This window comes from Lethenteron reissneri, chromosome 38 (genome assembly GCF_015708825.2).
Source record: "Lethenteron reissneri isolate LAM-NWPU_2019-01 chromosome 38, ASM1570882v1, whole genome shotgun sequence".
In the NCBI taxonomy this organism is placed as follows: Eukaryota; Metazoa; Chordata; class Hyperoartia; order Petromyzontiformes; family Petromyzontidae; genus Lethenteron; species Lethenteron reissneri.
In genome coordinates this window covers 7609522-7632592 of record NC_083816.1, presented here as the reverse complement: position 1 = coordinate 7632592, position 23071 = coordinate 7609522, and the positions used below count along the sequence as shown (strand labels likewise).

At 45.6% G+C, this 23071-nt stretch overlaps 1 protein-coding gene across 3 annotated transcripts in view; it reads left to right on the top strand.

Annotated features, from left to right (window-relative positions):
- The first annotated feature begins 5173 nt into the window (after positions 1-5173).
- The window catches only part of LOC133351757 (fibulin-1-like), a 39257-nt gene continuing 21359 nt past the window's right edge, over positions 5174-23071 (top strand). Inside the window, exons 1-3 of one of the 3 annotated variants that reach the window (XM_061567242.1) lie at positions 5174-5389; positions 7082-7143; positions 11913-13032. In XM_061567242.1, coding sequence (XP_061423226.1) covers positions 11964-13032 — 1069 coding nt within the window. In that variant the 5' untranslated portion in view covers positions 5174-5389; positions 7082-7143; positions 11913-11963. Of the gene's footprint in view, positions 5390-6948; positions 6972-7081; positions 7144-11909; positions 13033-23071 lie in introns of those variants that run through there. The other 2 variants (XM_061567243.1, XM_061567244.1) reach the window with 2 other exon arrangements.

Sequence of the window (23071 nt, the reverse complement as noted above, 5' to 3'; positions counted from 1 at the left end):
TTGCCACTAGCCCCTTAATTTTATGCATCCCATAGCTTTGAAACTGCCTGCAAATGATAATTATGCATTACTGCAAGCATCTTTGCCGTAGTAGTCAGATACTAGAGGGGATTTTTTCCCACCAGGCAGCAACACTGTTTGTGATGCTAGCATATTCAGTATTGTATCAGTGCAAAGGTCTCTTTCAGTGACAGAAGTGATTGAGGTGTGTATTGTTGTGTCATTACCCGCCAAAGATATTTGAAAGTCTTACTCGCCGCTCGAGAAAAAGATTCCTCACCGCTGCCTTAAATTAAGGCGTCTGTAACCAGTAACCAGACAGCCCTTGTAAATATACACCAAGGCAGTGCGTCCTGGGCTGTCCTTCGTGAATTTGAAGCTTTGTTAAAGTAAAAAAAAAGGTTTTGTCAATGTGCTCTGGTGATGTCGAGGCACTGATATATTGAAACGATTTGAATTAAACACTGAACAAGGTACACAGAACAGTGATCGTCGGTGAATGTGTACATGGACAGCCCTCAATGCACTGCTGCATGAGGGCCTCCACAAGCCAATTTCTAGTATTTACATAACTACAGTAATTAGAAATGTACAGTCACATGATACTTTTTGCAGAGTGTAACATGAATGCAATATTCCTCGTAACTAAATTATATTATTTCTAGATTTGAAGCTTTCGTGACTGCAAGGATTCATACTCTTAGTTCTTTTGGTAAAGTCACGTAGGTAAAAAAATGAAATAAAAATTTATAAAAACAAAAGAATTAAATCACGACGTTTCGGAGGCAACACAAGTCTCCGTCATCAGGTGGGACCGTCACAGCCAGATTTGCAGCAAATCAACGCATTTTATGTTCATACGTATTTCATGTGTATTCGCCTCTGGGTTGTTAATAACATAAGATATTCTATTTCTTCATCCTCTCACCATGTAAATAAGCGATAATTATTGCATTTAAATCCTAATTAACATACGTTTGGCATATTTTAATTTATCCAGGCCACCCGTTCATCCATTACCCCAAATAATCGAGAGTTGACTCGTTAATTCGGTAGGACATTGAGATCATACTAATTGCAACTAAACATAGTTTTTAGGGGGGAAAACTCCGTTTAGTTTTTGTTCCAATAGTCAGCTCCAAATGCATTGGTTCTGTCGTTGATTATTTCCACAATGAGAAACCTAGAAATGATCTGTTTGACCTTTCTTTAAATCTTAGCCTCGTCTCGAAGCTACATCTGCAGGACGTGTTGCGGAGCCTGAGAAGAGCATTTAGGCCGCCACAGGGCTTTACATTTAATTGCATATTCCATTCATTCTTAATTTTGGAGCTTTCGTGACTGCAGGAATTATTCTTTGGTTCTTTCGGTAAAGTCACGTATAAAGAAAAAATAATAAATTAAATAATAACATACTGCGACGTTTCGATTGCAACACGAGCAATCATCATCAGGTATAAAAGAAATAGCAACAAAAATCTAACCAGAAAACTATAGACAGACATATAAGCAGACAGACATCATATTTAAAGCCCCGTCACAGAGACGACCTCTCTCTTTGTGCCGATACGTGTTCTCTCTCTGTGTATCTTTATGATGTCTGTCTGCTTATATGTGTGGCTATAGTTTTCTGGCTAGATTTTTGTTGCTATTTTATACCTAATGATGATTGCTTGTGTTGCAATCGAAACGTCGTAGTATGCTATTATTTAATTTATTATTTTATCTTTATACATGACTAAACCGAAAGAACCAAAGAAAAATATTCCATTCATGTTGCACTTTAGACTTTTAACTTGTTGGTGTTACCATCAGTGGGCTGTTTGATGAAACTTCTGCCATTTGCAGTTAATACCAACCCAACATGTGGTTGAGAATGTTATTTGAAAACAAAAATGTTTGTTAAATGGGGGGGTGGGAAAGTTTACTAAATGAAAACTCTTAATGTTAGCTGTTGTACTAACTGCTAATTATTGTTACAGATTTAATGTTTAAAAGTGTTTACTGCTAATTGTTTTATAAAGCAGAATAAACGTTTTGAAGCTCATGTATTGTATTTGTGGACTGACAAATGCTTTGTTTAACAATTATAATATTGATACAAAATGTGCATCCCTTTATCAATCCAATGCTTGGTGAAGTCCTTCCCATGCCTTTCAGTCAAGGGGATATTTCACCATGCTGATCAGTGCAGACTGGTGAAGGGGTTGGTGAACCACCACGATCAGTTCACTCGCTGCTGATGTTAACCATAGCCATGAATTCAACTTGTCGTGGCGTTCATAGCGCGTTGCACTTCATGCACCACCGCTCTTCTGTTTAAAGTGGATGTGAAATGGTATTTTACATCCCCTACTCTGCAAGTGTTTTTTTTCCCGGTCAGGCTACGTGTTGAGCATTCCCCCTCAAGCTTTGCGTCATGCGCTGCTGTGAGCATCTTCAGGACCGTTGGATGCCCGCAGCAGGACGTGGAAAAAACGTTATGAGAATAAATGCCCGACGCTCATCCCTAGCTTGGATTACAAGCGACGGTGAAAACTTTCAGAATCTTACATCATTAACCGGTGTGTACGACTTGCCCGAGTAAGGTACACGTAGCTAACACTGGGAGATGGCAACAGAACTTTTTATGGTATAATTTAAGCATATTTACCTCTTCCTAAATCACATTTGTTTTACATTTCCAATTTGATATTATTGGTACCGTCATTAAGAGAACCGTTGTTGCACGATATATGAACTGTGGACAGTTGAAAATGTTGAGCCTCGGGTGAGTTTTGTTAATTCGAGTTTATAATTGAAGGGGTTTGCAGCTAAATTATATGGCTTAATTGACTGTGCCTATGGCTGTGCGATTTCAATCTACTGTTTCCTTACATTGATTTTACAAGGAAATTAACTTGTCACTTATAACTTTTCTATGCAGTAAATGCTGCAGCACAAGATGACGTGCACAGCTGTATGCCAGTGAACACCAACAGTTAAAAATTTATGGTTTACATTTGTGAGGTGCCACCAAAAGTTTTGAGAGCACTGGCAATTGTTTCCATCAATGTTTGCTAAATGTAAAGATTGAGCTTTATACATGTGCATGTGTTTACCCTATGAGTCTATCAATGCATTGATTAATGTCGGTTTGTAATCTTAAAATAGTTGAATTGTGCTTTTTTAAACATTTAATCTCTTTTTTGCATGTGTATATAATGGTTTACATGACTCATACAGCCACTGCCCGATGCTGCATTCACCACATTTAAAAATAATAGGTTATTGACTCAAATCGTGATCCTGAATTGTAATAATTAGCCCTTGTGGCATTGTGAGAGGCGTTTGGATTGACACGCTCATGGTTTAATTTATTACAAAAAAAAATGTGGTCGCTGGTAAACTGAAATAGGTGGCAGGTGACTCGTAGCCACGTCCTTAGTGAGATGTATACTTGATTTGGTATGCCGGGTGTGGGAATTCTGGGTTGCTTAAATTCAGCCCTGGTTACATCTCCAAAGCACACTATGAATATACCTTTGTAGATTGGTAACTTTGTGAATTCTATTTGCTATTACAAAACCTGAATCAGATAAAACAATCTTCACTTCAGCTTTTCCATCCTCTGGTGACATCGTGTGGTTGACACGGGCCCTGGTGCACGGAATTAAATGTGGGAGGGTGGGCCCTGTCAGATTTCCCTCTCCTCGGCACCTGGACCCTTTCGGCTCACTGGCCTTGGTGTAGTTGCACCGCCTACATACACACTTCCATGGTTATGCCCACTGCTCTGGATGGACTAACAGAGGTGTAATTTGGATAATTTTTTTGCCAACAGTGGTATAGCTGTTAGACTGTTCTAACTTAACATTCCTACCTCCGTCTCCACCTTGTAATTAGGCTTGGCTGCGTATGGCTCACCCCTGCAGGGCGTTGTTAATGGGGCCCACAGAGGAGTTTGGGATGAAAAGGGGCGCATTGTACATTGTACCAATGCAGCATTGAGGAAATGACAGGAGAATTGGCTTTTATTTGTAATTGTGTGGGTCCCTGTGTGTTTTTTATGGGCTTATACTGTAATGCTTTTCAGGAATATATGTCCTATTTACAAACTTGGCCCTTTGTCAATCCACTGCCGTGTCAGTCATGGGGTTTGTTTTGCCAAATGTCACCACGTTCAGTGGTGGTTGGCGAAGTGGCGGGGGGGGGGGACTCAAGGCCGTTATCATTCACCGCTGATATTAACCATGACTGGAAATCGAACCCGAGCCGCTGTGTTTATCGTGAAATGTGCTAACTATTACAGAGCTGCAGTATAGCCGCAGTAAGTGCAGAACCAAATTTAAGCTAAGGGGAGGTGGGTTTACACGGTCATTAGTGACCAGGCTAAGATTATCAACTCGCCACTTGAGAACCCAGCTTAATTACAGGCGGCTGCCGGGATTTTAAAACCAGAATCTCACTGGTGTACCAGCTTGGCACTGTGTCTTCTGAGCCACCTGACCACATCAAGTAAATAATCTAGTTAATGTGCACTGAATGCACGCTTGCATCGCGTGTGATGTAACCACGTTTGGAGAGGGCTCGTGAATGGAGTTATGTTGATAGCATTGGTGTCACTGCCAATCGCTGGCAACTAAAATAACCACGAGTGCATTGCATTAGCTGCTCATTTCGAAAAATTTCCACGACTTTGTTCATGTATTATACGCAGCGATTTAACTTGCAGTAATGATGTGTTCACATTGTATGCTAATCACTGAAAAATATTTTTCATAACTATCCCCTGAAGCCCATCTAAACATCATGTTACGTATATTCTGGTCAAGAGATGTCAATTCACCACTCATGTATTGCAAAGCACCATTGTTAAAATGTCATACCGAGCTGGAATACATTTTTACGTTCATGCTAAAACGCGCATAGAGCTTTCATCACTTTTGGCAATCCAACCGCAAAGTTGGCAGTGTGATCCACAGAGACATTTTTTTTCTTTAGCTGTAGGAAGTGTGACTGCTGCACATTGGCACAAAGACGTTACTGTATGCGGATCCTGGAGCAATGGGGAAACGGGGTCCCCCCTCCTCCCTTCTCTCCTCCCCTTCCCGCCCCTCTTCCCAACTTTCTCCCAATCGGTTTTCCGCCCACGACCCTCCCAATTCACACACACATGTGGCCACGGGCAGAGCAAACAAAGGGAGGCAACCTCTGCTCGGTTTGGACTGGGACCGCCTGTCTGCTTGCCTTGGCAGCATTGCCGTTAAGCACTGCGTGTAGTGTGCCATGCACGCTGCTCATCTGGATTTGTAAGCGATTAATATTTTTCACAAGCATTTCTTGTTTATGATTTTTTTTATTTAAATCAGGGAAGCCGTGAGTTGTTTTTGCCGTCGGGATTCCACAGGTAAGAGCGCGTACGGAAACAGGACGGAATATGTTGGTGCTGTAAATTTGTGTGAATTAATGCGCATAAGGTGGATGGTAATCTGAACTCCATGCGAACAAGTTTGGGCAAAACCAGCCTTTCTATTTAACATTAACTGTTTCACCTAAGAGCAAGTTGACAAATTGGTGATGCATTGGCAATGGTGCACACTGTGGCCTTAAGAGGAGAGATATAGTAAAAGAAAAAGTAAGAACTACTTGATCACACTACTGAATTTATGCACTGTAATCTACTTTTAATCAAAATGTCTCGTTGCCCCAACTTTTCGCATTAATTTTTAACGAAACGGTAACGTGCTTTTTTATTGAATAAGTACCGTAAATATAGTTTGGAATCTTATACTTTGGGCTTTTTTAGTATTTTTTTTTACATTGTGTGTTTTTATTTATTTAAATGCAATGCAGGGTTGCGACTATTTGCACCGCTGCAAGCTGTACTGCATGGAATGTTGAACGCTGTAATTTTCTTTGCGGCCCATGTGTTATCTACTTATCTGACGCAGTTAACCTTTTGGCCGAGCGGCCAAAAGGGATTTGCTTGGTTCATGTGGTTTGGCTTCAAACGACCGAACGTTCAAATTGCCCCCACCTCTGCCCCCCACGATGAGATTAGCTAAATAGAAGAGTGCTGAATGGCACATGTCAAAGTTACTTTCATGTGATAATGATTACCCAGGAAATTGTACTTTGGCAAGGTGACCCACATTTCAAGCAAATTACAAGACTGTGAAAATATATATTACAGTGATTTGATACAGCCCTGAACTGGTGGTGGAAATTCCGCATTCCTATGGCAGGAGGAGCAAGTCTATTTTAGACCACCTGCTGTTGACTTCCCCACAAAGTGTTACTTTATCGATCCGGAGTGATGATGGGCTGAGTCCAACCCCAAACCTGGATTTGAACTCGCAACCTTTAGCTTGCAAGCCTCTCGCCTGCCCAATGAGCTACCTGGCCGGACCGGATTTATATTGCAATTTTAAAAAGCCATCTTGTACAATATAAATCTGCAGGCCATGTAAATGTTAAGCGCAACCATGTTTAAGTCATAATCGCATTGACCATCTTCTTAAGCGGTGCTAACTAAAGTCTGGCAGACTTTGACGAAGCAGCATTTTTAATTGCCTAAGATATGTAAACATCCAAACAACTGACGTGGGTTTCGGCTGACAACGTGATGGGCCCAAAGACTGTAATAGAACCGCATTGACATGCACAGCCCCTTCTTGTCAATCCATTGCTGGATGGGAGCTTCCCCCAGGCTGTGTGAGTCGTGAGGGTTATTTGACCATACTTCAGGCTGGTCGTGCCGTTTGGTGAAGGCGCGGAGCGTTGACATGGGAGTTTAGAAATACGGTACAGTAATATCACAGTTTGCGTCGGGGATGTGTTCCTGAAAGGTGCGACGACAAATATCGAGATGACGTAAATCGGAGCGATTTACTGGGTAGCTGGAGGCGAATGCTGAGAGGCGACGGATACGACAAAGGACAGACGATTCTGTCGGCGACGTGTGGGTGGGTTGAGGCGATGCAAATCAGGTAGTGCTATTAATAAAGCGACGACGTATTTGCGATACGCTGTAAAATGAGATGTAAATTAGAGTGTTGCTGTACAACAAATCTGTATAAATATCTTAATTTCCTTGCAGGTCCTAGAGAAGCGAGCTGTCTTAGTGGGTGAGCAGGCTTCTCGCTCATCTGGAGGAAAGGGGTGAGTGGCCACTGGTCTCCTGGTCATCGCTGCTTTCCACCCTTTGGACAGCACTGTTAATTTTGCTCGTGAAATGAGTTAACAAAATATATTATCAACAAAGCATTTTTTTTAAGTCAACCATTCATATGACTGGACGAAAGCCATCCAGCGTGATGGTGACTGGCTACCTGCCAAAGGCCAAACCATAACTGACGAGATGAAAATGAACATGTGAATGAAGACGCAGACCAAGGTTTAGTTACGGTATTAGCGGCAGCAACACATAAATAAGTATAACCCGTAAAAACAAAGTTTTTCACTATAAATCCTTTATATGCGTGGCGGCTAGAGTCCTCTCGTCCTCTGGTTTGAGATGGCTGCCACCTATGGGTCAGATGATTGTCTGCCAGTATTAAGCAATTGGTAATTAAATATTTTAAAAAAATTCCCTAAACAGTGTAAATTTTTTTAGGAAAACAAATTTTCACGAACATTAATTGTCTCGCACAACGAGTCTGTGTGCAAAATGTCAGCTCGATTGGATCACGTGAAGTGGGTTAAAAAACGACCGAAAGATTTGCACGGTCGCAAGCAAGCACGCAAGCAAGCAAGCGAGCGAACTTAATATAAAGGATTTAAAAAATACCAAAAAATTGAATTGGCCTATTCATATAAATACAAAGATTTTATGAGTTCACTGATTGGCTGACCTGATAGTATAGGGGAACTGAAATATATCCCTCATACATTTAACAACTAAGCATGGACAACATTTTGACTTCTTTGGTTGACTTGACTAAGAGAATGACAATTAAATCCACACACAGACTTTAACATTCCACAGATTGTCATTGAACAATTTAAGACTGTGCCAAATTCTAAACATTCTGACAACACTGGCTTGGGATCATCTGCAACACTGGGCATTCACTTCTAGCTGTGCTGACCTAAAGGTGGCACGCGTGGGGCACTATTTAATGACGGTCTATTGCCGCGTTCCTGTGAGCCACGGCTACACGGCTTGGGAACTTACTGGAGTCTCTCGATTTTTCCAACTCTAATTGGTTGACAATTTGGGCAGAAACCTCAATTCTCTGGGCCAATTTTGCTTAACGCGTGTTTATCCTGAATTCCCAATGTCCAAATTGGAGCCGAGTATAAATACGTCACCAAACATGTTACGATCGAAGCTGCTGTTGGTGGTGGGAATTATTGAACTTGCCATTGGACATTAAATGCATAATTTTGTCAGCAATTGCAGCCTTGACCTTTTACTCGCAAGCTTTTCGGGGAAAGCTTTTCTCGGAAGTGTTTCTGGGAAAGACCAACCCAAGCCTGTTGTGATGGCTCGACTTGACACATCATGGAAACGCCACTTTGTGTTTACCATCCCGATCTGTCCTCAATCCCAAGTTGAGGCCACGCATGTTCAGTCAACACATTTCTATATATTTTTTTTACTCTTAAAAACTATACTGTTAGTTTTTTTCGGTAAAGTCACGTAGGTAAAAAATACTAAAAATGAAAACAACTAAATTAAATCACAAATTAAATAAATAAAAATTGAAAACAACTAAATTAAATCACGACGTTTCGGAAGCAACACAAGCCTCCGTCTTCAGGTGGAACCGCCACAGCAAAATTACTGTAGTGAATAAAGAGAGCTGTTAACAGCAGCTGTGTTGCTACCGAAACGTCGTTATTTAATTTAGTTGTTTTAATTTTTTATTTTACTTATTTAATTTGTGATTTAATTTAGTTTTCATTTGTATTCTTTTTTACCTACGTGACTTTACCGAAAAAACCAAAGAGTATGGATCTTTGCAGTCACGAAAACTTCAAATCTAGAGTTAGATTGAAAACTCATTTAAAACTGCTTTTTGTGTTTATCGTTTCCCCGCACCTCCGATTTGCATGGTTGGCTACTTACGGTGCGAAAGAAGTTCAACATACATTACAGTGACTATTTGGTCTCAGCAATTTGTCAACCGCAACCCACGTGAGCACGTTTTTCGGATGTTTTTGTTTGGCATTTACAAATGCTTCTTTGAAAAAGCCAAATCTAAAACGTTTCATAGTAGCAATCGGTGGTACATAAGTGCTGGTATACGACGGTACGTCTTACCGGCACTTGTCAGAACACCAAGTGTTTGTGTCGGCACTATTCACAACGGTTTCTATCCCTATGCCACGATGTTTCTGCAGAGGGTTAATGGCAGTTAACATGGTGTTGCAGGACTATGCCGAGACATAACTTTACATTATGTCCACTGGTTATCGTCGTTTACCAAAAATGATATCTGAAGCTCAGGACAACTCGATTGCACTAGCCGACTTGAGTTGTCTGCCCAAGGACACGAGGTATATTTGCAAGAGAGTCTCTTAAGGATTTAGATGGGTGACTGTGTGTGAATCTTGGTTGGTGTGGGGAGAGCCCTCTACACTAAATGGGGGCCCCGTGCAAACTGGGGGAAGAACGATCCTAAAGACGGACAGAGAGAATGGGGAGAGACGGCGGGACACGGAGACGTTGATGCCGAGAGCAACGGGCAGAAAGGGGCATGAGAGACAGACACGGGCGTGGAGAAAAAACTACACGGAGTCTTGGAGAGTCACACTAAGGGACATAGGGACACAGAGATAGCTACAGATGTGACGATCGGCGAATAGAGATAGGGACACCACAGAGATGGACACGGGCATGGAAAAAGAATCATGGAGGGAGACAAAAAAAAGACGGAGATACTGAGAGATGACCATGTCAAGAGACACAGATACACCTTTTGGTGGGCCTCTCCTTTCAATATCCCCTGCTCATCGTTGCCCGGCTCTTGGGCCCCCTGCGTGTCTTGTGTGTGTTGCACTTGCAAAGATGGCATTGGATGTGGATGCAGGACACACTGACAGCCGTGTGACCCCAGTGTCCAAGTCGTGGACGTGAATATCGATCGATATCTGTGCAGTATGGAGTACTGTTGACTTTTTCTTTATTACTGCAGCGTAGCCACAATTCTGTATGAACTTGTAAATAGGGCAGACTACGTTGCCTAACGGCCTGAAGACCCTCGGACAAATGCCTTTGGCGCTGGGTCACGCACTGGACCGGTGCTTTGCGCGCATGCGCTAAATAAATCGAATGCCTTTTCTTAAGAATTCATTCAATCCATGGCTGCTGAATGGCACTTATTGAACACGTTTTCTTGAGCATCGATACGTTTTTTTCCTGCGGTCCTACTGCCCAATGGAACAAACCACACTCGATTGTACAAAGACGAATGTCAAAGATCCCCCGTATAGCCTTTAACAGACTGTTGGGGCAAGTGCTGTTAGCGAGTAGCACCTATGAAGGCCGGCACGGCACACGAGGGGGTGGGTGGCCAACAACCACGCCCGACCACCTTTGTCTTCCCAGTGGCGATGTCTACGCACCGCACCAGGTACTCATTTGAGGCCGAGCCGACCTAGGGGTGGCCCAAGACCGGTTCAGATAATCGTCACTGGTGTTGGCCATGAGTGGGAATGGAATTCTGGTCGCCAGGTTCTAAGCACCGCACGCTAACCGCTGCACTACCACTCCCCTAAATTATACACACGTACGGTATATGTATATATGCCACTGCTATAAGCTGCAAAACTTCCGATAGGATCAAGGAACGCTGTCCCACATGTGACGGCTGTTTTCACTTAGCGTCGATTCACATCCGTCTGTATAATTAATAGCACGGCCATGGGGTCTTTGTAGTTTTACTGCTCTCCCGGATGACACAGTTCTTTTTTTTATAGATATATAAACTGCGAAGAGCTTCAAACGTTTACATCGATGCACGTGTGTGTGTATGATATTACCGTGTGAGGGGGTGGTTTAAAAGAAAAAACGACGAACTCTACGGGAAGAGGTTTGGCCGACCTGACCGAGTCTAATAAATAGAAAAATTACCCCTCAATTTATTGACTCGTTCGTATTTTTTTTTTACATTAGTTTTTTTGTCTTTCGATTTAAAGCTTTCGTGACTGCAGGGATTCATCTTCTTGGTTCTTTCGGTAAAGTCACGTAGAAGGGAAATAATAATATAATAAAAATAAAAACATAATAAAATAATTCTCACGACATTTCGGCCACAACGCAAGCAGCCGTCCTCAGGTGAAGAACAGGTCTGTCGGAAAGACTGCGTCAGGCGCGTTGTGGCCAAAACGTCGTGAGAATTATTGTATTATGTTTTATTTTTATAATTTTATTATTTCCCTTCTACGTGACTTTACCGAAAGAACCAAGAAGATTTTTTTGTCTTGTTTCCGGCCAGATGGCTCAGCGCTAGGAGTGAGCGGAAAGGTTTGCGAATTGAAATCCTGGTTGTGGGTCGACCGGCCTGTCTTGCATCTGGGGTATAAAAAAACGAGCACTGATTTGTTTAGGAAAGTCTACAGTGGTTGTCCCAATATTAGACTAACCCCCCCGCAATAGGAATATGGAGTTTCCACCACTGGCTCAGGGCTGTGAAACATTTCGAGCATGAGATCACCGACTGTCTTGTTCAAATAGAATTGTTTATTTCTTTAACCTCATTTGCCAAAAAATGTGTCAGCTCCCCGCCAAATAAGTTGCGATATTTGTTTATAATTTACATGAATTGTAAGCATTCGATTCTCACACCCGCATCTCAACTCGTGTATCATCAGCATCTCCAATTAGTACGTTGGACTACGTACGGTGCAAAAGAAGTTCAACATATATGCACTTTAACCAAATGTAACCGTTTCATTGTGACTCGCCCACTGTTTTCCAGCAGGTGCCTGATCCACACTTCACAAACAACAACTCCACAACTTCTCTCGACACCATGACCGCTGCCAATTCCAGCGCAAGCTCGTCCCACCTCCTCGCGCGCAGAACGGCGCTGGCGCTGCTGCTGCTGCCGCTGCTGCTGTGCCTGTCGCTGCCCTCGCTCCCTTCCCTGGCTCAGCCAACCTCCGACTGCTCGGGGGTCGCCTGCCCCGAGCTCGCCAACTGCCTGAAGGACGTGCTAGAGCACGGCCAGTGCTGCCCCACGTGCCTCCTCCGCGGCTGCCCCTGCGAGGGCCACCGGCTCCGGCGGTGCATCGACGCCGGCTACAGCGCCGGCTCCGTCCCCGAGGGCGTCTCGGTCTTCATCGGCGGCGTCCCGGGCGGCGCGGGCGGCGGCGCCGACGTCATCGCGCCGGCGGGCGAGGAGTGCCTGTGCCCGCTTGGCGGCGGCGCGCTGGGCTGCGTGGCGCTGTCGGCGCCCTGCCCCGAGCTGCCGCCCCACTGCGTGGAGACGGTGCAGGGCGCTGACGGCTGCCCGCAGTGCCTGCACCTGGGCTGCCTGGGTGACGGGCGCGCCTACGCCGCCGGACACACGGTGCAAGCGCCCGGGTGCCGCCTATGCCATTGTCCCGCGTCGGGCGGGGAGCTGCTGTGCTACCCACTGCCCGACTGCGAGCCGGCGCTGTGGGACACCGCCGGCGCCACCGGTGCCAGCTTGTCAGAGCAGCAGCAGCGGAGAGCAACCGGGAATGGAGAAGAAGACGGGGATGGGGGCGATGACGCCGGCAAGCGCGGTGACGTCAGGCAGCTGCAGTACGAGGTGCGACCGTCGCAGTGGAACGGTGCGCCGGAGGTGGTGCCGGGACCAGCGGAGAGAACCGGCGAGTCCGACGAGGTGGTGGAGGCTAACGAAAATGAGACTGCGGCGGTGACGGCGATGCACGGAGAGGGGCGGCCGGCAGGGGCGGCCATGGGAAAGGCCGTCGAGAGAGACAGGCTGCAGCAGGCGGGTGAGGAGGCGGTGGGGCGCGTGGAGCCGCCACTGGCTGGTGCAGGAGGAGAGGCCGGTGGCGTTGGACGAAATGGCTCTGAACCGGTTCCTCTCACCAGCCAGACCGACGCAGGTAAAGGCCACTTTGTTGATTTTTGTCTGCTGGGTGGTGTATCTCGGTTTGCATGGGGTCCTGGTTCAAGCAATGAAACTGGGGTGGAGGCCCTGTTCATTTTCCACATCACCTCTTTGTAGCCCAAAACTTGTTCGCCTGCGGCCCATGTGCGGTTGCACCGCCTGCACACTTCATGGCTGTACCACTCTCTGCCGCGGTGGTACATTTTTACGAACTATCTTTGTTAAGTGTGAGTGCTCGCTCATTGGCGTAGGGTTTCTCTTGGGCATTCTGGTTTCCTTTCTCGAGCGAAATCTGCTTGATTCAAACCATTATCAATTGACGAGCAGCATGACCTGCCAATCGTAACAGATTTGTGACTTGGGAAAATAACGGAGGCAACTTATGAAGGCATATGGTTTCAGTCTTGTTTATTATGTGCACACGTTTGAAATAAATAAAACGTCGATTCTATCCTGAGAACATAAAATAATATTGCCACCCACATAGTCTCCCACCCCTAACATTTTACTAGGTGGGTCAGAGTGCTGAGCTGACAACACTAAAACGTTGGGTTCAAATCCAGGCAGCCGCCTGTAATTAAATTGGGATCTCAAGTGTAGGGAGTTGATGCTCTCGGCCTGGCCATTAATTGGTTGTACAACAAACCCCCCTCGTATCTTAAATTTGGTTCTGCATTTACTTTGGCTACATTCATAGTTCTGTACAAGCACACTGCACTATAAACCCTCGAGATCAGATCTGCTTCTGCTCTCAATTTGGATAATTTTCCAGCTCTAAAAAAATGTTAATGTCAGATTGGCTTTCGATTTAAAGCTTTCGTGACTGCATGGATTTATATTCTTGGTTCTTTCGGTAAAGTCACGTAGAAGGGACAGCCCTCTTCTTCACCTGAGGACGGCTGCTTGCGTTGAGGCCGAAAAGTCGTGAGAATTTTATCTTAGTGTGTTACATTTTTATTATTTCCCTTCCACGTGACTTTACCGAAAGAACCAAGAATATGAGATTGGCTGTCATGCAATAAACGCTACTCTCAGTGGTAGAGTGCTGCCACCAACTCTGCGGACCAGAGGTCACTTCAGAGGTAGCTCATTAGCATCCGCTTCTGTGGGTCATTCTCTAGCGCGAAGGGTTACAATGCTATACCTTCTCCCCGCACCTACGATTAGCGCTGTTGGCTACGTACGGTGCGAACGAAGCTCAACGTACATACATACCGAGGGTTGCGAATAGATTCTTGGTCTCGTGAATTGACGCCGATCGCTTATTCAATAACGACGGTCGTGAGAACGCTTTTTCCTTGAGGTTATTTTGTTGCGCAACGCGCACCAGCGAGATCTGACCGTCTTGCCGGTGTCTTCCTTCAAAAGCCCCTGCGATTGCCTTCGGGGGGATTTCATGAACGAGCGCTTTGTGGATTAAAAACGGGGGGGGGGGAGTGTTCGCCGGGTTCCACGGGCGGTGGTAAAAATAAAATAAACTAAAGAGCACTCGGACAGGTGTTGCGTTGCTTCGGTTTTAAGAGTGCCTTTGAAATGCCGGTGGCTATCGCCCCACAATATCACCTTGCGAGCAGATGTTGCTGTGATGTGTTTTAAGTGGCGAACGCGTTTGTTTGCCCGTCGGGTTTCCATGCCCGTTGCCCGAGCTCAAAGGAGACGGAGTGGTGAGGACTCGTCATGTATCAATACGCGTAAACCGATGAGGCGTTTGTTGTTAGCCAGTGGTCTGCATTTACCCCCATTGTATGTTTCAAAGTAACGAAAACAAGTGATTTTCTGTTCTATAAACTGAAACTCAACTATTTTTATTTAGCCACGGAAGGCCCACTGAGCTCTCTCGAGCTCTTTTTCAGACGCGACCTGGCTATCACAAGTGATAGCCAAATGAAGTGGCTTGTCATCACGTGGAAATGTTTATCAGCCAAATACTCTTAAACGCATGTTTCTAAACGTGGAGGGGAAAACCGGAGGACCTGGAGAACAATCCACGCAACCACGGGGGAGAGAGACGCGCAAACTCCAAATATACAGCAGGAGTCATGGTCGAGATGGAACCCACGACCTCCTGTATACCAGGCGAGGTAGTTAACATCTCGCCACTGCGGTGGCACCAAATGAGCGGTGAGGCCTTGGCGCTCATTTCCCGTATACAGCCACGAATCAGTGGTGAAAATTCCACATTCCTGTGACGGGGGACGATTCTCTTCACATGACAACCACTGTTGACTCCCCCCCCTACAGAGTGGCGCTCATTAGGGATGATGGGCTGCGAGTCACAGTTGGTGGCCTTAGTTTGATTCCTGGCGACGGCTAATATCAGCGCCTAATGATGTCTGATCCGGTCAAGCACTGGACCCTTTTACCAATCCACTGGTTTTAGCATGGTCAAACAACTATCCCGTGACCGACACGGCATAGGAAGGCCCTCATCCAGCAGTGGAGTGACAAAGGGCTGTAAACCATTGTTATAGTACTGAATAACAGGCATGTGGCTGTGGTGAAGTCGTTAACACACTGGACGTTCAATCCAGAGGTCACCGGCTCATTCTCCCGACGCAGCAGTTCAAACAACGGTGCAATTTTCTTAAAATCCCCCCCATCTCTGTCCACACAGCAGTATAAATTGTTACACCATGGTCGATCGAGTTTGGTGGGATTAAGTGTGGCTTCTCCCACCTCTCTTCTAAGATGTGTGACCAGCATGGCAACAAAAATACCGTCTTGAGCGGCTCATTTTAGTAGAGGGCCCCCCCCCCCCATCAGCAGTGGCGTGAAAGAGCAATTGCGGGGCTGCTCCTTTACCACAGATTGCCTTCACGGAATAACAGATGGAATGGTTTTACATGAATTGTTTGCTGCTGCTGATGCTGCTGCTGCGTTGGCAGTTAAGTACAATTAACAAACAAACACAAAACGCGACACATTTGTCAATAACACGTGGCCATAAAAGAAACAAGTATGTAATAGGCGACGTTTTGGGCAATGGCCCTTCGTAGCACAAAAATAATTTTTTTATTTTTGCCATGGCACAATTGCCCGATGCATGTCTTGTGGTAGAGCTATTACAACAAAAACACTCATGGACTTAATAAACAAACTCGAACTTGTTTATACGTGCACTTAGAGGAGATCGCATGGAAATTAAAACGCGTGGGTTGGGCTCATTTGGAAATTAGTTTAATCTGCAGCGATCAAGACCCCTTCCAGTGAAATATCCCGGCCGGAAAGCAGCGAATCGACACAAAGGCGTTTTGTTTACGGCTTTGCGTTCGTGGGCAGCCTGCAGATTGCGATCTCGCAGCGAGCACAGTATAAATGTGTCGCTGTGAAAGCAGTACAATATGCGCGGATTTCGTGCCGCTTCTGGGGAACGCGACTGCACGGGAAAACAGCGGGCACGTCTCGTTATATATACGATTGAGAAATAATGAAGGCGATCAGTCGTATCCGGAGGGGAAAAGGGAAGAGCCCTTGAGCCTTCTTGGCATGTGCAGGCTTTAGATGGTGACTCAAGACTCGCGTAGACAAACCCATACCCAGGCATAGAGACCACATTCAACTTGGATTTATATTTCGTGGAAAGCCAACCCGCGTCTCCAGATGCTGCACAGAAACAGTGGGCAATAGTTAATTTATTCTAGGGGGGTAAAGGATTAAAGAAGGACTTGAACTTGGGGCCGCCGGTGGCGGCTATGCAAGTGACCTATACAGCAGCACTGTGGAGGTGAGAGAAGGTGAATCGCACACAAACCTGTTGAAATTTCCTTCCTATGGGCATCGAGGTGGTACCATACCATGGCTGACTGGAAAAAGGCAGTACAGCAAACAGCGCCGCCGTGGCAAGATGTTTACGACCTCTCCTTGTATATAGGAAGTCTTGGGTTCATTCCTGACCCTGACACCTGTATATTTTGAGTTTGCATGTTCTCCCCGTGATCGCGTGGATTTTCTCCTGGGTGTTCTGGTCTCCTCCCACGTGAAAAATACTCTTCCAAAAGGAATTGGTCAAACATCCCAGTGCAGGACCCTCTTGAAAGAGTGTCTTGATACACAGTGAGGCTTTCCTGTAACAGTACAGGCCAGTAATCGCAATTAAAGCTAATGTATGCAGACATATGCTTCAATAATTATCATCGTTATAATTATTTATAAAGTGAGGCCAAGGAATTGTTTTTGTCGAACTGATGACATCGCTGATTTTAGATTGGCAGGTGGGTAGCAGATCTTTAGGTAGGTATATATGTTGAACTTCTTTCACACCGTACGTAGCCGACCGTGTTAATCGCAATGTAAACGCAGTTGATATATGTGCCTTTTCTTTATTTTGCCAGGATTTCCACTTAATTCTGGATTATGCAAAAGAACGTAATCTCGTGACCGACGAGGAAATAATTAATTCTTTTTTCTTTCATTGTTTACTTAAATTTATCTTGCCTGTTTAAGGATATTTGCGTTTGGATGAGAGCCCTGATTAAATGTCTTGGCTCTGCAGGCCGACCGGGGTGACGCAGTGATAGGTCGTGAGTTCAAATCCCGGTCACGGCTTGACTCAGCCCTTCATTACCCCCAGGGTCAATAAAATAAATACCACTGTTGGGGCATTGTATAAACTATAATAAACTATTTTTATTTTACCAGGTAAGGCCCGCTATGTAACTCTTTTTCAGAAGCGACATAGCCATCACAAATGATAGCACAACGAAGTGGCTTATCATCATGTGGAAATTGATAGCAGCCAAATTATCATAATCGCATGTTGATTCGAAATGTGGAGGAATAAAACAAAGGACCCGGATGAAAATCCACGCGACCACCAGGAGAGAGATATGCAAACTCTATATATAGGCATCGTTAGAGTTGGGATCGAACCCACGGCCTCCAGCATACCAGAGGAGGTAGATAACATTTCGCCACCACGTCACCCTACAGTGGTTGTCCTCTGAACAGACTCACACCTGCCATAGAAATGTGGAATGTCCATCACTGGCTCAGGGCTGTAAATAGGACTTGAGCGCGAAGTTGTTTGATCATACCTCGCGCCCTACGCTGGAAAGTATGCATGTACTAATTGGAGGTGCAGAGGGGTTGGGGAAGAGGGGAACCAAGAACCGCTCCCCACTGATGTACGACGTGGCAGGTAACTCAACTTTTCTGGCTGGGTTCGTAGCTTAATGCGCGAACCGCTCTTCCACTACTCTCCACATTATAATGATTGCAGTAATGCAATGTATAACGCGCGTGATAGTTCGCAGGCATTAATAAGGCGTGGAGCTCAGTGTTGCTTGAAAGCCAGGGAAAAAGAGTTGGGGCCTTTAATTGCCGGTGTAGATTGAACGATATTGATGCTGCGAATGTGCAGAGGGATTATCAGAATCTTTATTTATCCTGGAGAAATCCGATAAGCTATGAAGCTCTTTTTTCACACATTTCCAGTAGGGTTGGGTCAGAAAGTTACAACAACAAACAATAAAAAAACGACAGCATTGCAAAGTATATAAATATGAAATGGAAGCAAATCACTAAAAATAAATCCGTAAAATAGATCAAGTTTTATAAGTTCAAATTGCATAAGTACACCGTGATGACGATGATGGTCACGTTCCAGACGGCAGAGGCTGCCACAGAGAAACGACGACCAGTGGTGGCCATGGTCCTGCTCGTCGGTGTAGAGAGGAGGAGGAGGAAGTTGTGAGTTGCGCTGCTGCCGAGAGTTCCACCGTGAGTTGTAGAGCAGGGCGACAGCAGTTGTAGTGAAGGGTGAAAGGAGCTGTAGTGCAGGGAGACAGGAGTTGTAGTCCCACAGATTCACATTGGCATGGCCTCCAAACTGTTTCTCAAGATTGATTTTCAGGTGAAGCGCCTTTTCCTCCTAAATTTTTTGTCTCCTCCCGACAAAAGTTGCACGTTTATAATTTGTCGGCTTAACGAAGGGAACGAAAGAGACGAGGATTAACCATGGCAGTTTTTTCGTGTGGCATTCGAGCCGTCCGTGTGGTTGGTCAGCGCGTCCCTGTCACAGTCGGTGTAAGACGTACGCTACAGACTCTCGTATAATGAACCCGTGTGTCTTTGCCCCTCCCACTGAGACCACAATCCTGCCTTACTCAAAGAACACTCCTTGAAAGAAAGTAACACACGAGGTGGTGGTACCCCAGTTGGCTCAGCTGGCATCGCGTACATCAGGGGGCCGGCAACCTGCAGCTGCGGAGCCACACGTGACTCTTTAAGGACTGCAGTGCGGCTCTTACGTTTTTGTTTTTACCGAATTAGCAAAAAAGGGCTCTTTTTAAATCATTTATACAGTATTAAGATCGCTTGCTTGCTTGCTTGCGTGCTTGCTTTCTTACGACTGTGCAAATCTTTCGGTCGTTTTTTAACCCATTTCCCGTGATCCAATCGAGCTGACATTTTGCACACAGACTCGTTGTGCGTGACAATTAATTTTCGTGAAAATTTTTTTTCCAAAATTTTACACTGTTTAGGGAAATTTTTTAAAATATTTAATTACCAATTGCTTAATGCTGCCAGACAATCATCTGACCCATAGGTGGCAGCCATCTCAAGCCAGAGGACGAGAGGACTCTAGCTGCCACGCATATAAAGGATTTATAGTGAAAAACTTTGTTTTTACGGGTTAATTTTTTGTTAATTTGGTTGTCCAGTTCACCATTGGAGTCCAGTTTACCATGGGAGTCCAGTTTACCGTGGGAGTCCAGCTTACCGTGGGAGTCCAGTTTACCATAGAAGTCCAGTTTACCATTGGAGTCAAGTTTACCATGGAAGTCCAGTTTACCATGGAAGTCCAGTTTACCATGGGAGTTCAGTTTACCATGGGCAGGAGGCACCAACCTGCAGCTCAGGAACAGCACGCGGCTCTTTCAGGACTGCTTCGTGACGTTATTTATTAAGGCCCGCGTCTTGTGCGGCTCTTAAAATATTGAGTTTTTTTACCGAATTCGAAAAAGATAGCTCTTGTTATTTTGGTTGTCAACCTCTGGCGTAGACCCTGGGTTCGAATCTAGGCAGCTGCCTGTGATGAAACCCAATTGTCAAGTGGTCGTGAGTTGATGGTCTCGCCCAGTAACCCATGACAGCACACACAAAAAAACATTAAAGTCGGCTCTGCAATTAAGTGATTTCCATGAGACAAACATTACTCTGTAGTAGGGCAGGTCAAAAATGCTGTCCCTGGCTCTGTCGATCAGAGGTCACTTGAAGAGGTCTCAGAGGTAGCTCTTCATCAGCTACCGTGCGCCGTTCTCTTAACACGAAGGATATCTGCTACACCTGGAGATTCCAAATGTATTCCTTTTCTCATGACGCAACGCTGATAGTAAAATCGGGATAACATTGTGAAAAAAGACAAATGGACGTATTGGCGGTTAACTGGCACTCGTTTTCGACCGCTTCGACATCACGAGAACTGATTTTGACGAACCCCACAAGATTTTCTGACCGTGGTTGCGAATTGTGGAAAAAATATAATTATTCCGAAAAATTAGATTTTTTTTTTATACTGCACACCAGTGTACCGCCAATACGTTCAAATAAATTCACAAACAAATCTATATAACATTTAGCCTGACTTGGCCCGAGACATGACCGGCGTGTTTACCGTCGCGTCAACAAAGTGGCTCTGTGAGAGCCGAAGCACGATGATGCTTCGAGAACATTTTTCTTGCCGCCTCCTCCTCCCCCCTGCTCCCTTCTCCTCCCCTCCCAAATTCGTTCTCTGCTCGGAAAGAAAATCCCCTCCGGCCAATAAACAGAAACCCAAGAGCAGCGTTTCTTGTGGCGCTTGCGCTGGCTCGGCACAGTCGCGGGTGACGGCGACGACGCGTTTCCAATCCGGCAGCGAAATTGGGGCGGAGGGCCCCCTCCCGTGTTAACCGCACTCAAAAAAGAACAGGTCAACAAAAACAAGACAAACTAAACAAACCGCGACCCAACCAGAAATTATCCAGCCGAGAATAATTACAAGTCCTCCCACCTCCCCCCTCCCGATCCAATCTCTCCAATCTATTGTGACCGGAATAGATAATTTTTTGTTTTTCAGAAAATATCACTTGGGGGGGTTGAGATTTATTTTTTCCCGTTGTATTTTGTCTTATTTTTGTTTGTTTTGCTTCGTGTGGGGGAGGAACGCCGCCGTGTGTATTTGATTTAGAAGCCGCAGTGCGACTCTGGCGTGTGATTGGAAAGCTCCTTGGCGGCGGAGAGGGGGGGGGTGGCCTTGTGCAATTACGATCGCCAGCTCGTTATTGGCCGTCGCCGCTCGCCCCCTACATAAGGAGGGTGACACCCCCACCGGTACCGACCGCACCTCGCAGCGCCTCGGGGTGACACCGGGCTTGGCTTTGGTGTGTACTGGCCCTTTTTTGTGGCTCTTCATTTCCTTCCGCCGGGCAATCGAAGCCAGCGTCGGGGGCTCGCGTGGGCGACAATGTGGAGTCTCGTTAACGCCTGGCTGATCGTGTGCACTTCTCTTCTGATCTCTCCACTAACAGGTAAATGGTTGCCGGAGTTTTTGGCAAAAGATTTCTCGTCTTATTTTCTTAAGCTCGCCCAGCTGCTATAACGGGTCTCATTATGCGTGCACTGTGTTCAACTCGCGTGTTGTTTAGTTTACGACCATGAAATACTTTGTTTGTTGAGCAATATCCCTCAAGGATCTTGTACTCATTCTCTGCAATGTTGACATTGTTGTTCTTGCTGCTGTGCTCACGCAGCACCACGTGTCTCCCGTGTAAAATAGCCGGGCAATTGGCTACATGGGATCATCTTCCACGTAAACTCAAATTCTACACTTACATTTACTTGATGGCTTGCTTGCCAAAGTTTTATAATCTGTGCTTCTTAAAGGTCCCCATTTTAAAATGGCTTGAATACTAGATTGTGTCTGAATACTTGGTAACGGTTAGTGCACTGCTCTGCAACCCTTGCCACCTGAATTCGATGCCCAGCCATGGCTAACGTCAGTGGCGAGTGACATCCGGACCCGGTCCTGGGTCACCGCTCAGAGGTTGACTCATCTTCCAATGAGAAATGCCACTCAGTTGTGCCTTGCATTTAGATGATTTTGCTATCAATTTCCACGTAATGACCAATGTTTTTTTGCTATTGTGTGTGGCCAGGTCGCTTCTAAAAATAAGCTAATAGCTCAGTGGGCTTTTCCTGGTAAGATAAAATAGTTAAGCTTTATCTGTATACTTTTTTACAGTGATATGTTTACCTTTCCTATACTTTGCACTCCTTTCGTGTTTTTGCATTGTTTGTTCTTGTATCGTTCTTAGCCGCCCCTACTGGACATCTGTGAAAAAGAGCTTCATAGCTCATCGGATTCCTCCAATACAAATAAATATTGTGATTCTGATTCGGTGTGTGAACCTCGACACTGGAAAGACAAAGGTGGCGGTGCGTGGTGCTGACCATACCACACCCGCCTCGCACTGTGCCCACCTTAATAGGTGCTCGCTCACAGTTCTCTCCCTATAACAGTGTACATTTCGCTACGCGGGGGGATCTTTGTCATGTTGTTCTTCACAGTGAGCCGTCATAATATGATTGTTGATGCACGCGCAGTAGGTGGGCCTGTAAGCCTCCGGCGGAACAACGTAGGCACTTGTCAGGAGCAAGTCACCCCCGTCCGTGCCTCGGCTTATCGGACACATCACAGCGCCGCCCCGTGCCACCCCGTAAGAGGGACGTTAAGCCAGCTTCTCTTGGGGAATTCTGGGGGACGTGGCGGGGAGGAGGGGGGGGGGGTTCCGTGGTCATGCTTGGGAAGAACGATAGATATCTACACTTTGTGCGTAAATCCAAACGGACGAGACGGAAGCAAAACAACTGCAGCGATGTCAAAGCCCAAGCTGGCGTTGTTCAATACGTTACTCAATGCCGATTCGAAGCCACTTTGTCAAATCCTCTGCTTGGATGAAAGGGCGTGGGGGGAGCCCCACGGCGTTAAGGTCATCGGGGTTGCTTTGCTGAATTCCATTTAAAAAAATTGCTTATTCTTTAAGTTAATATTTTAT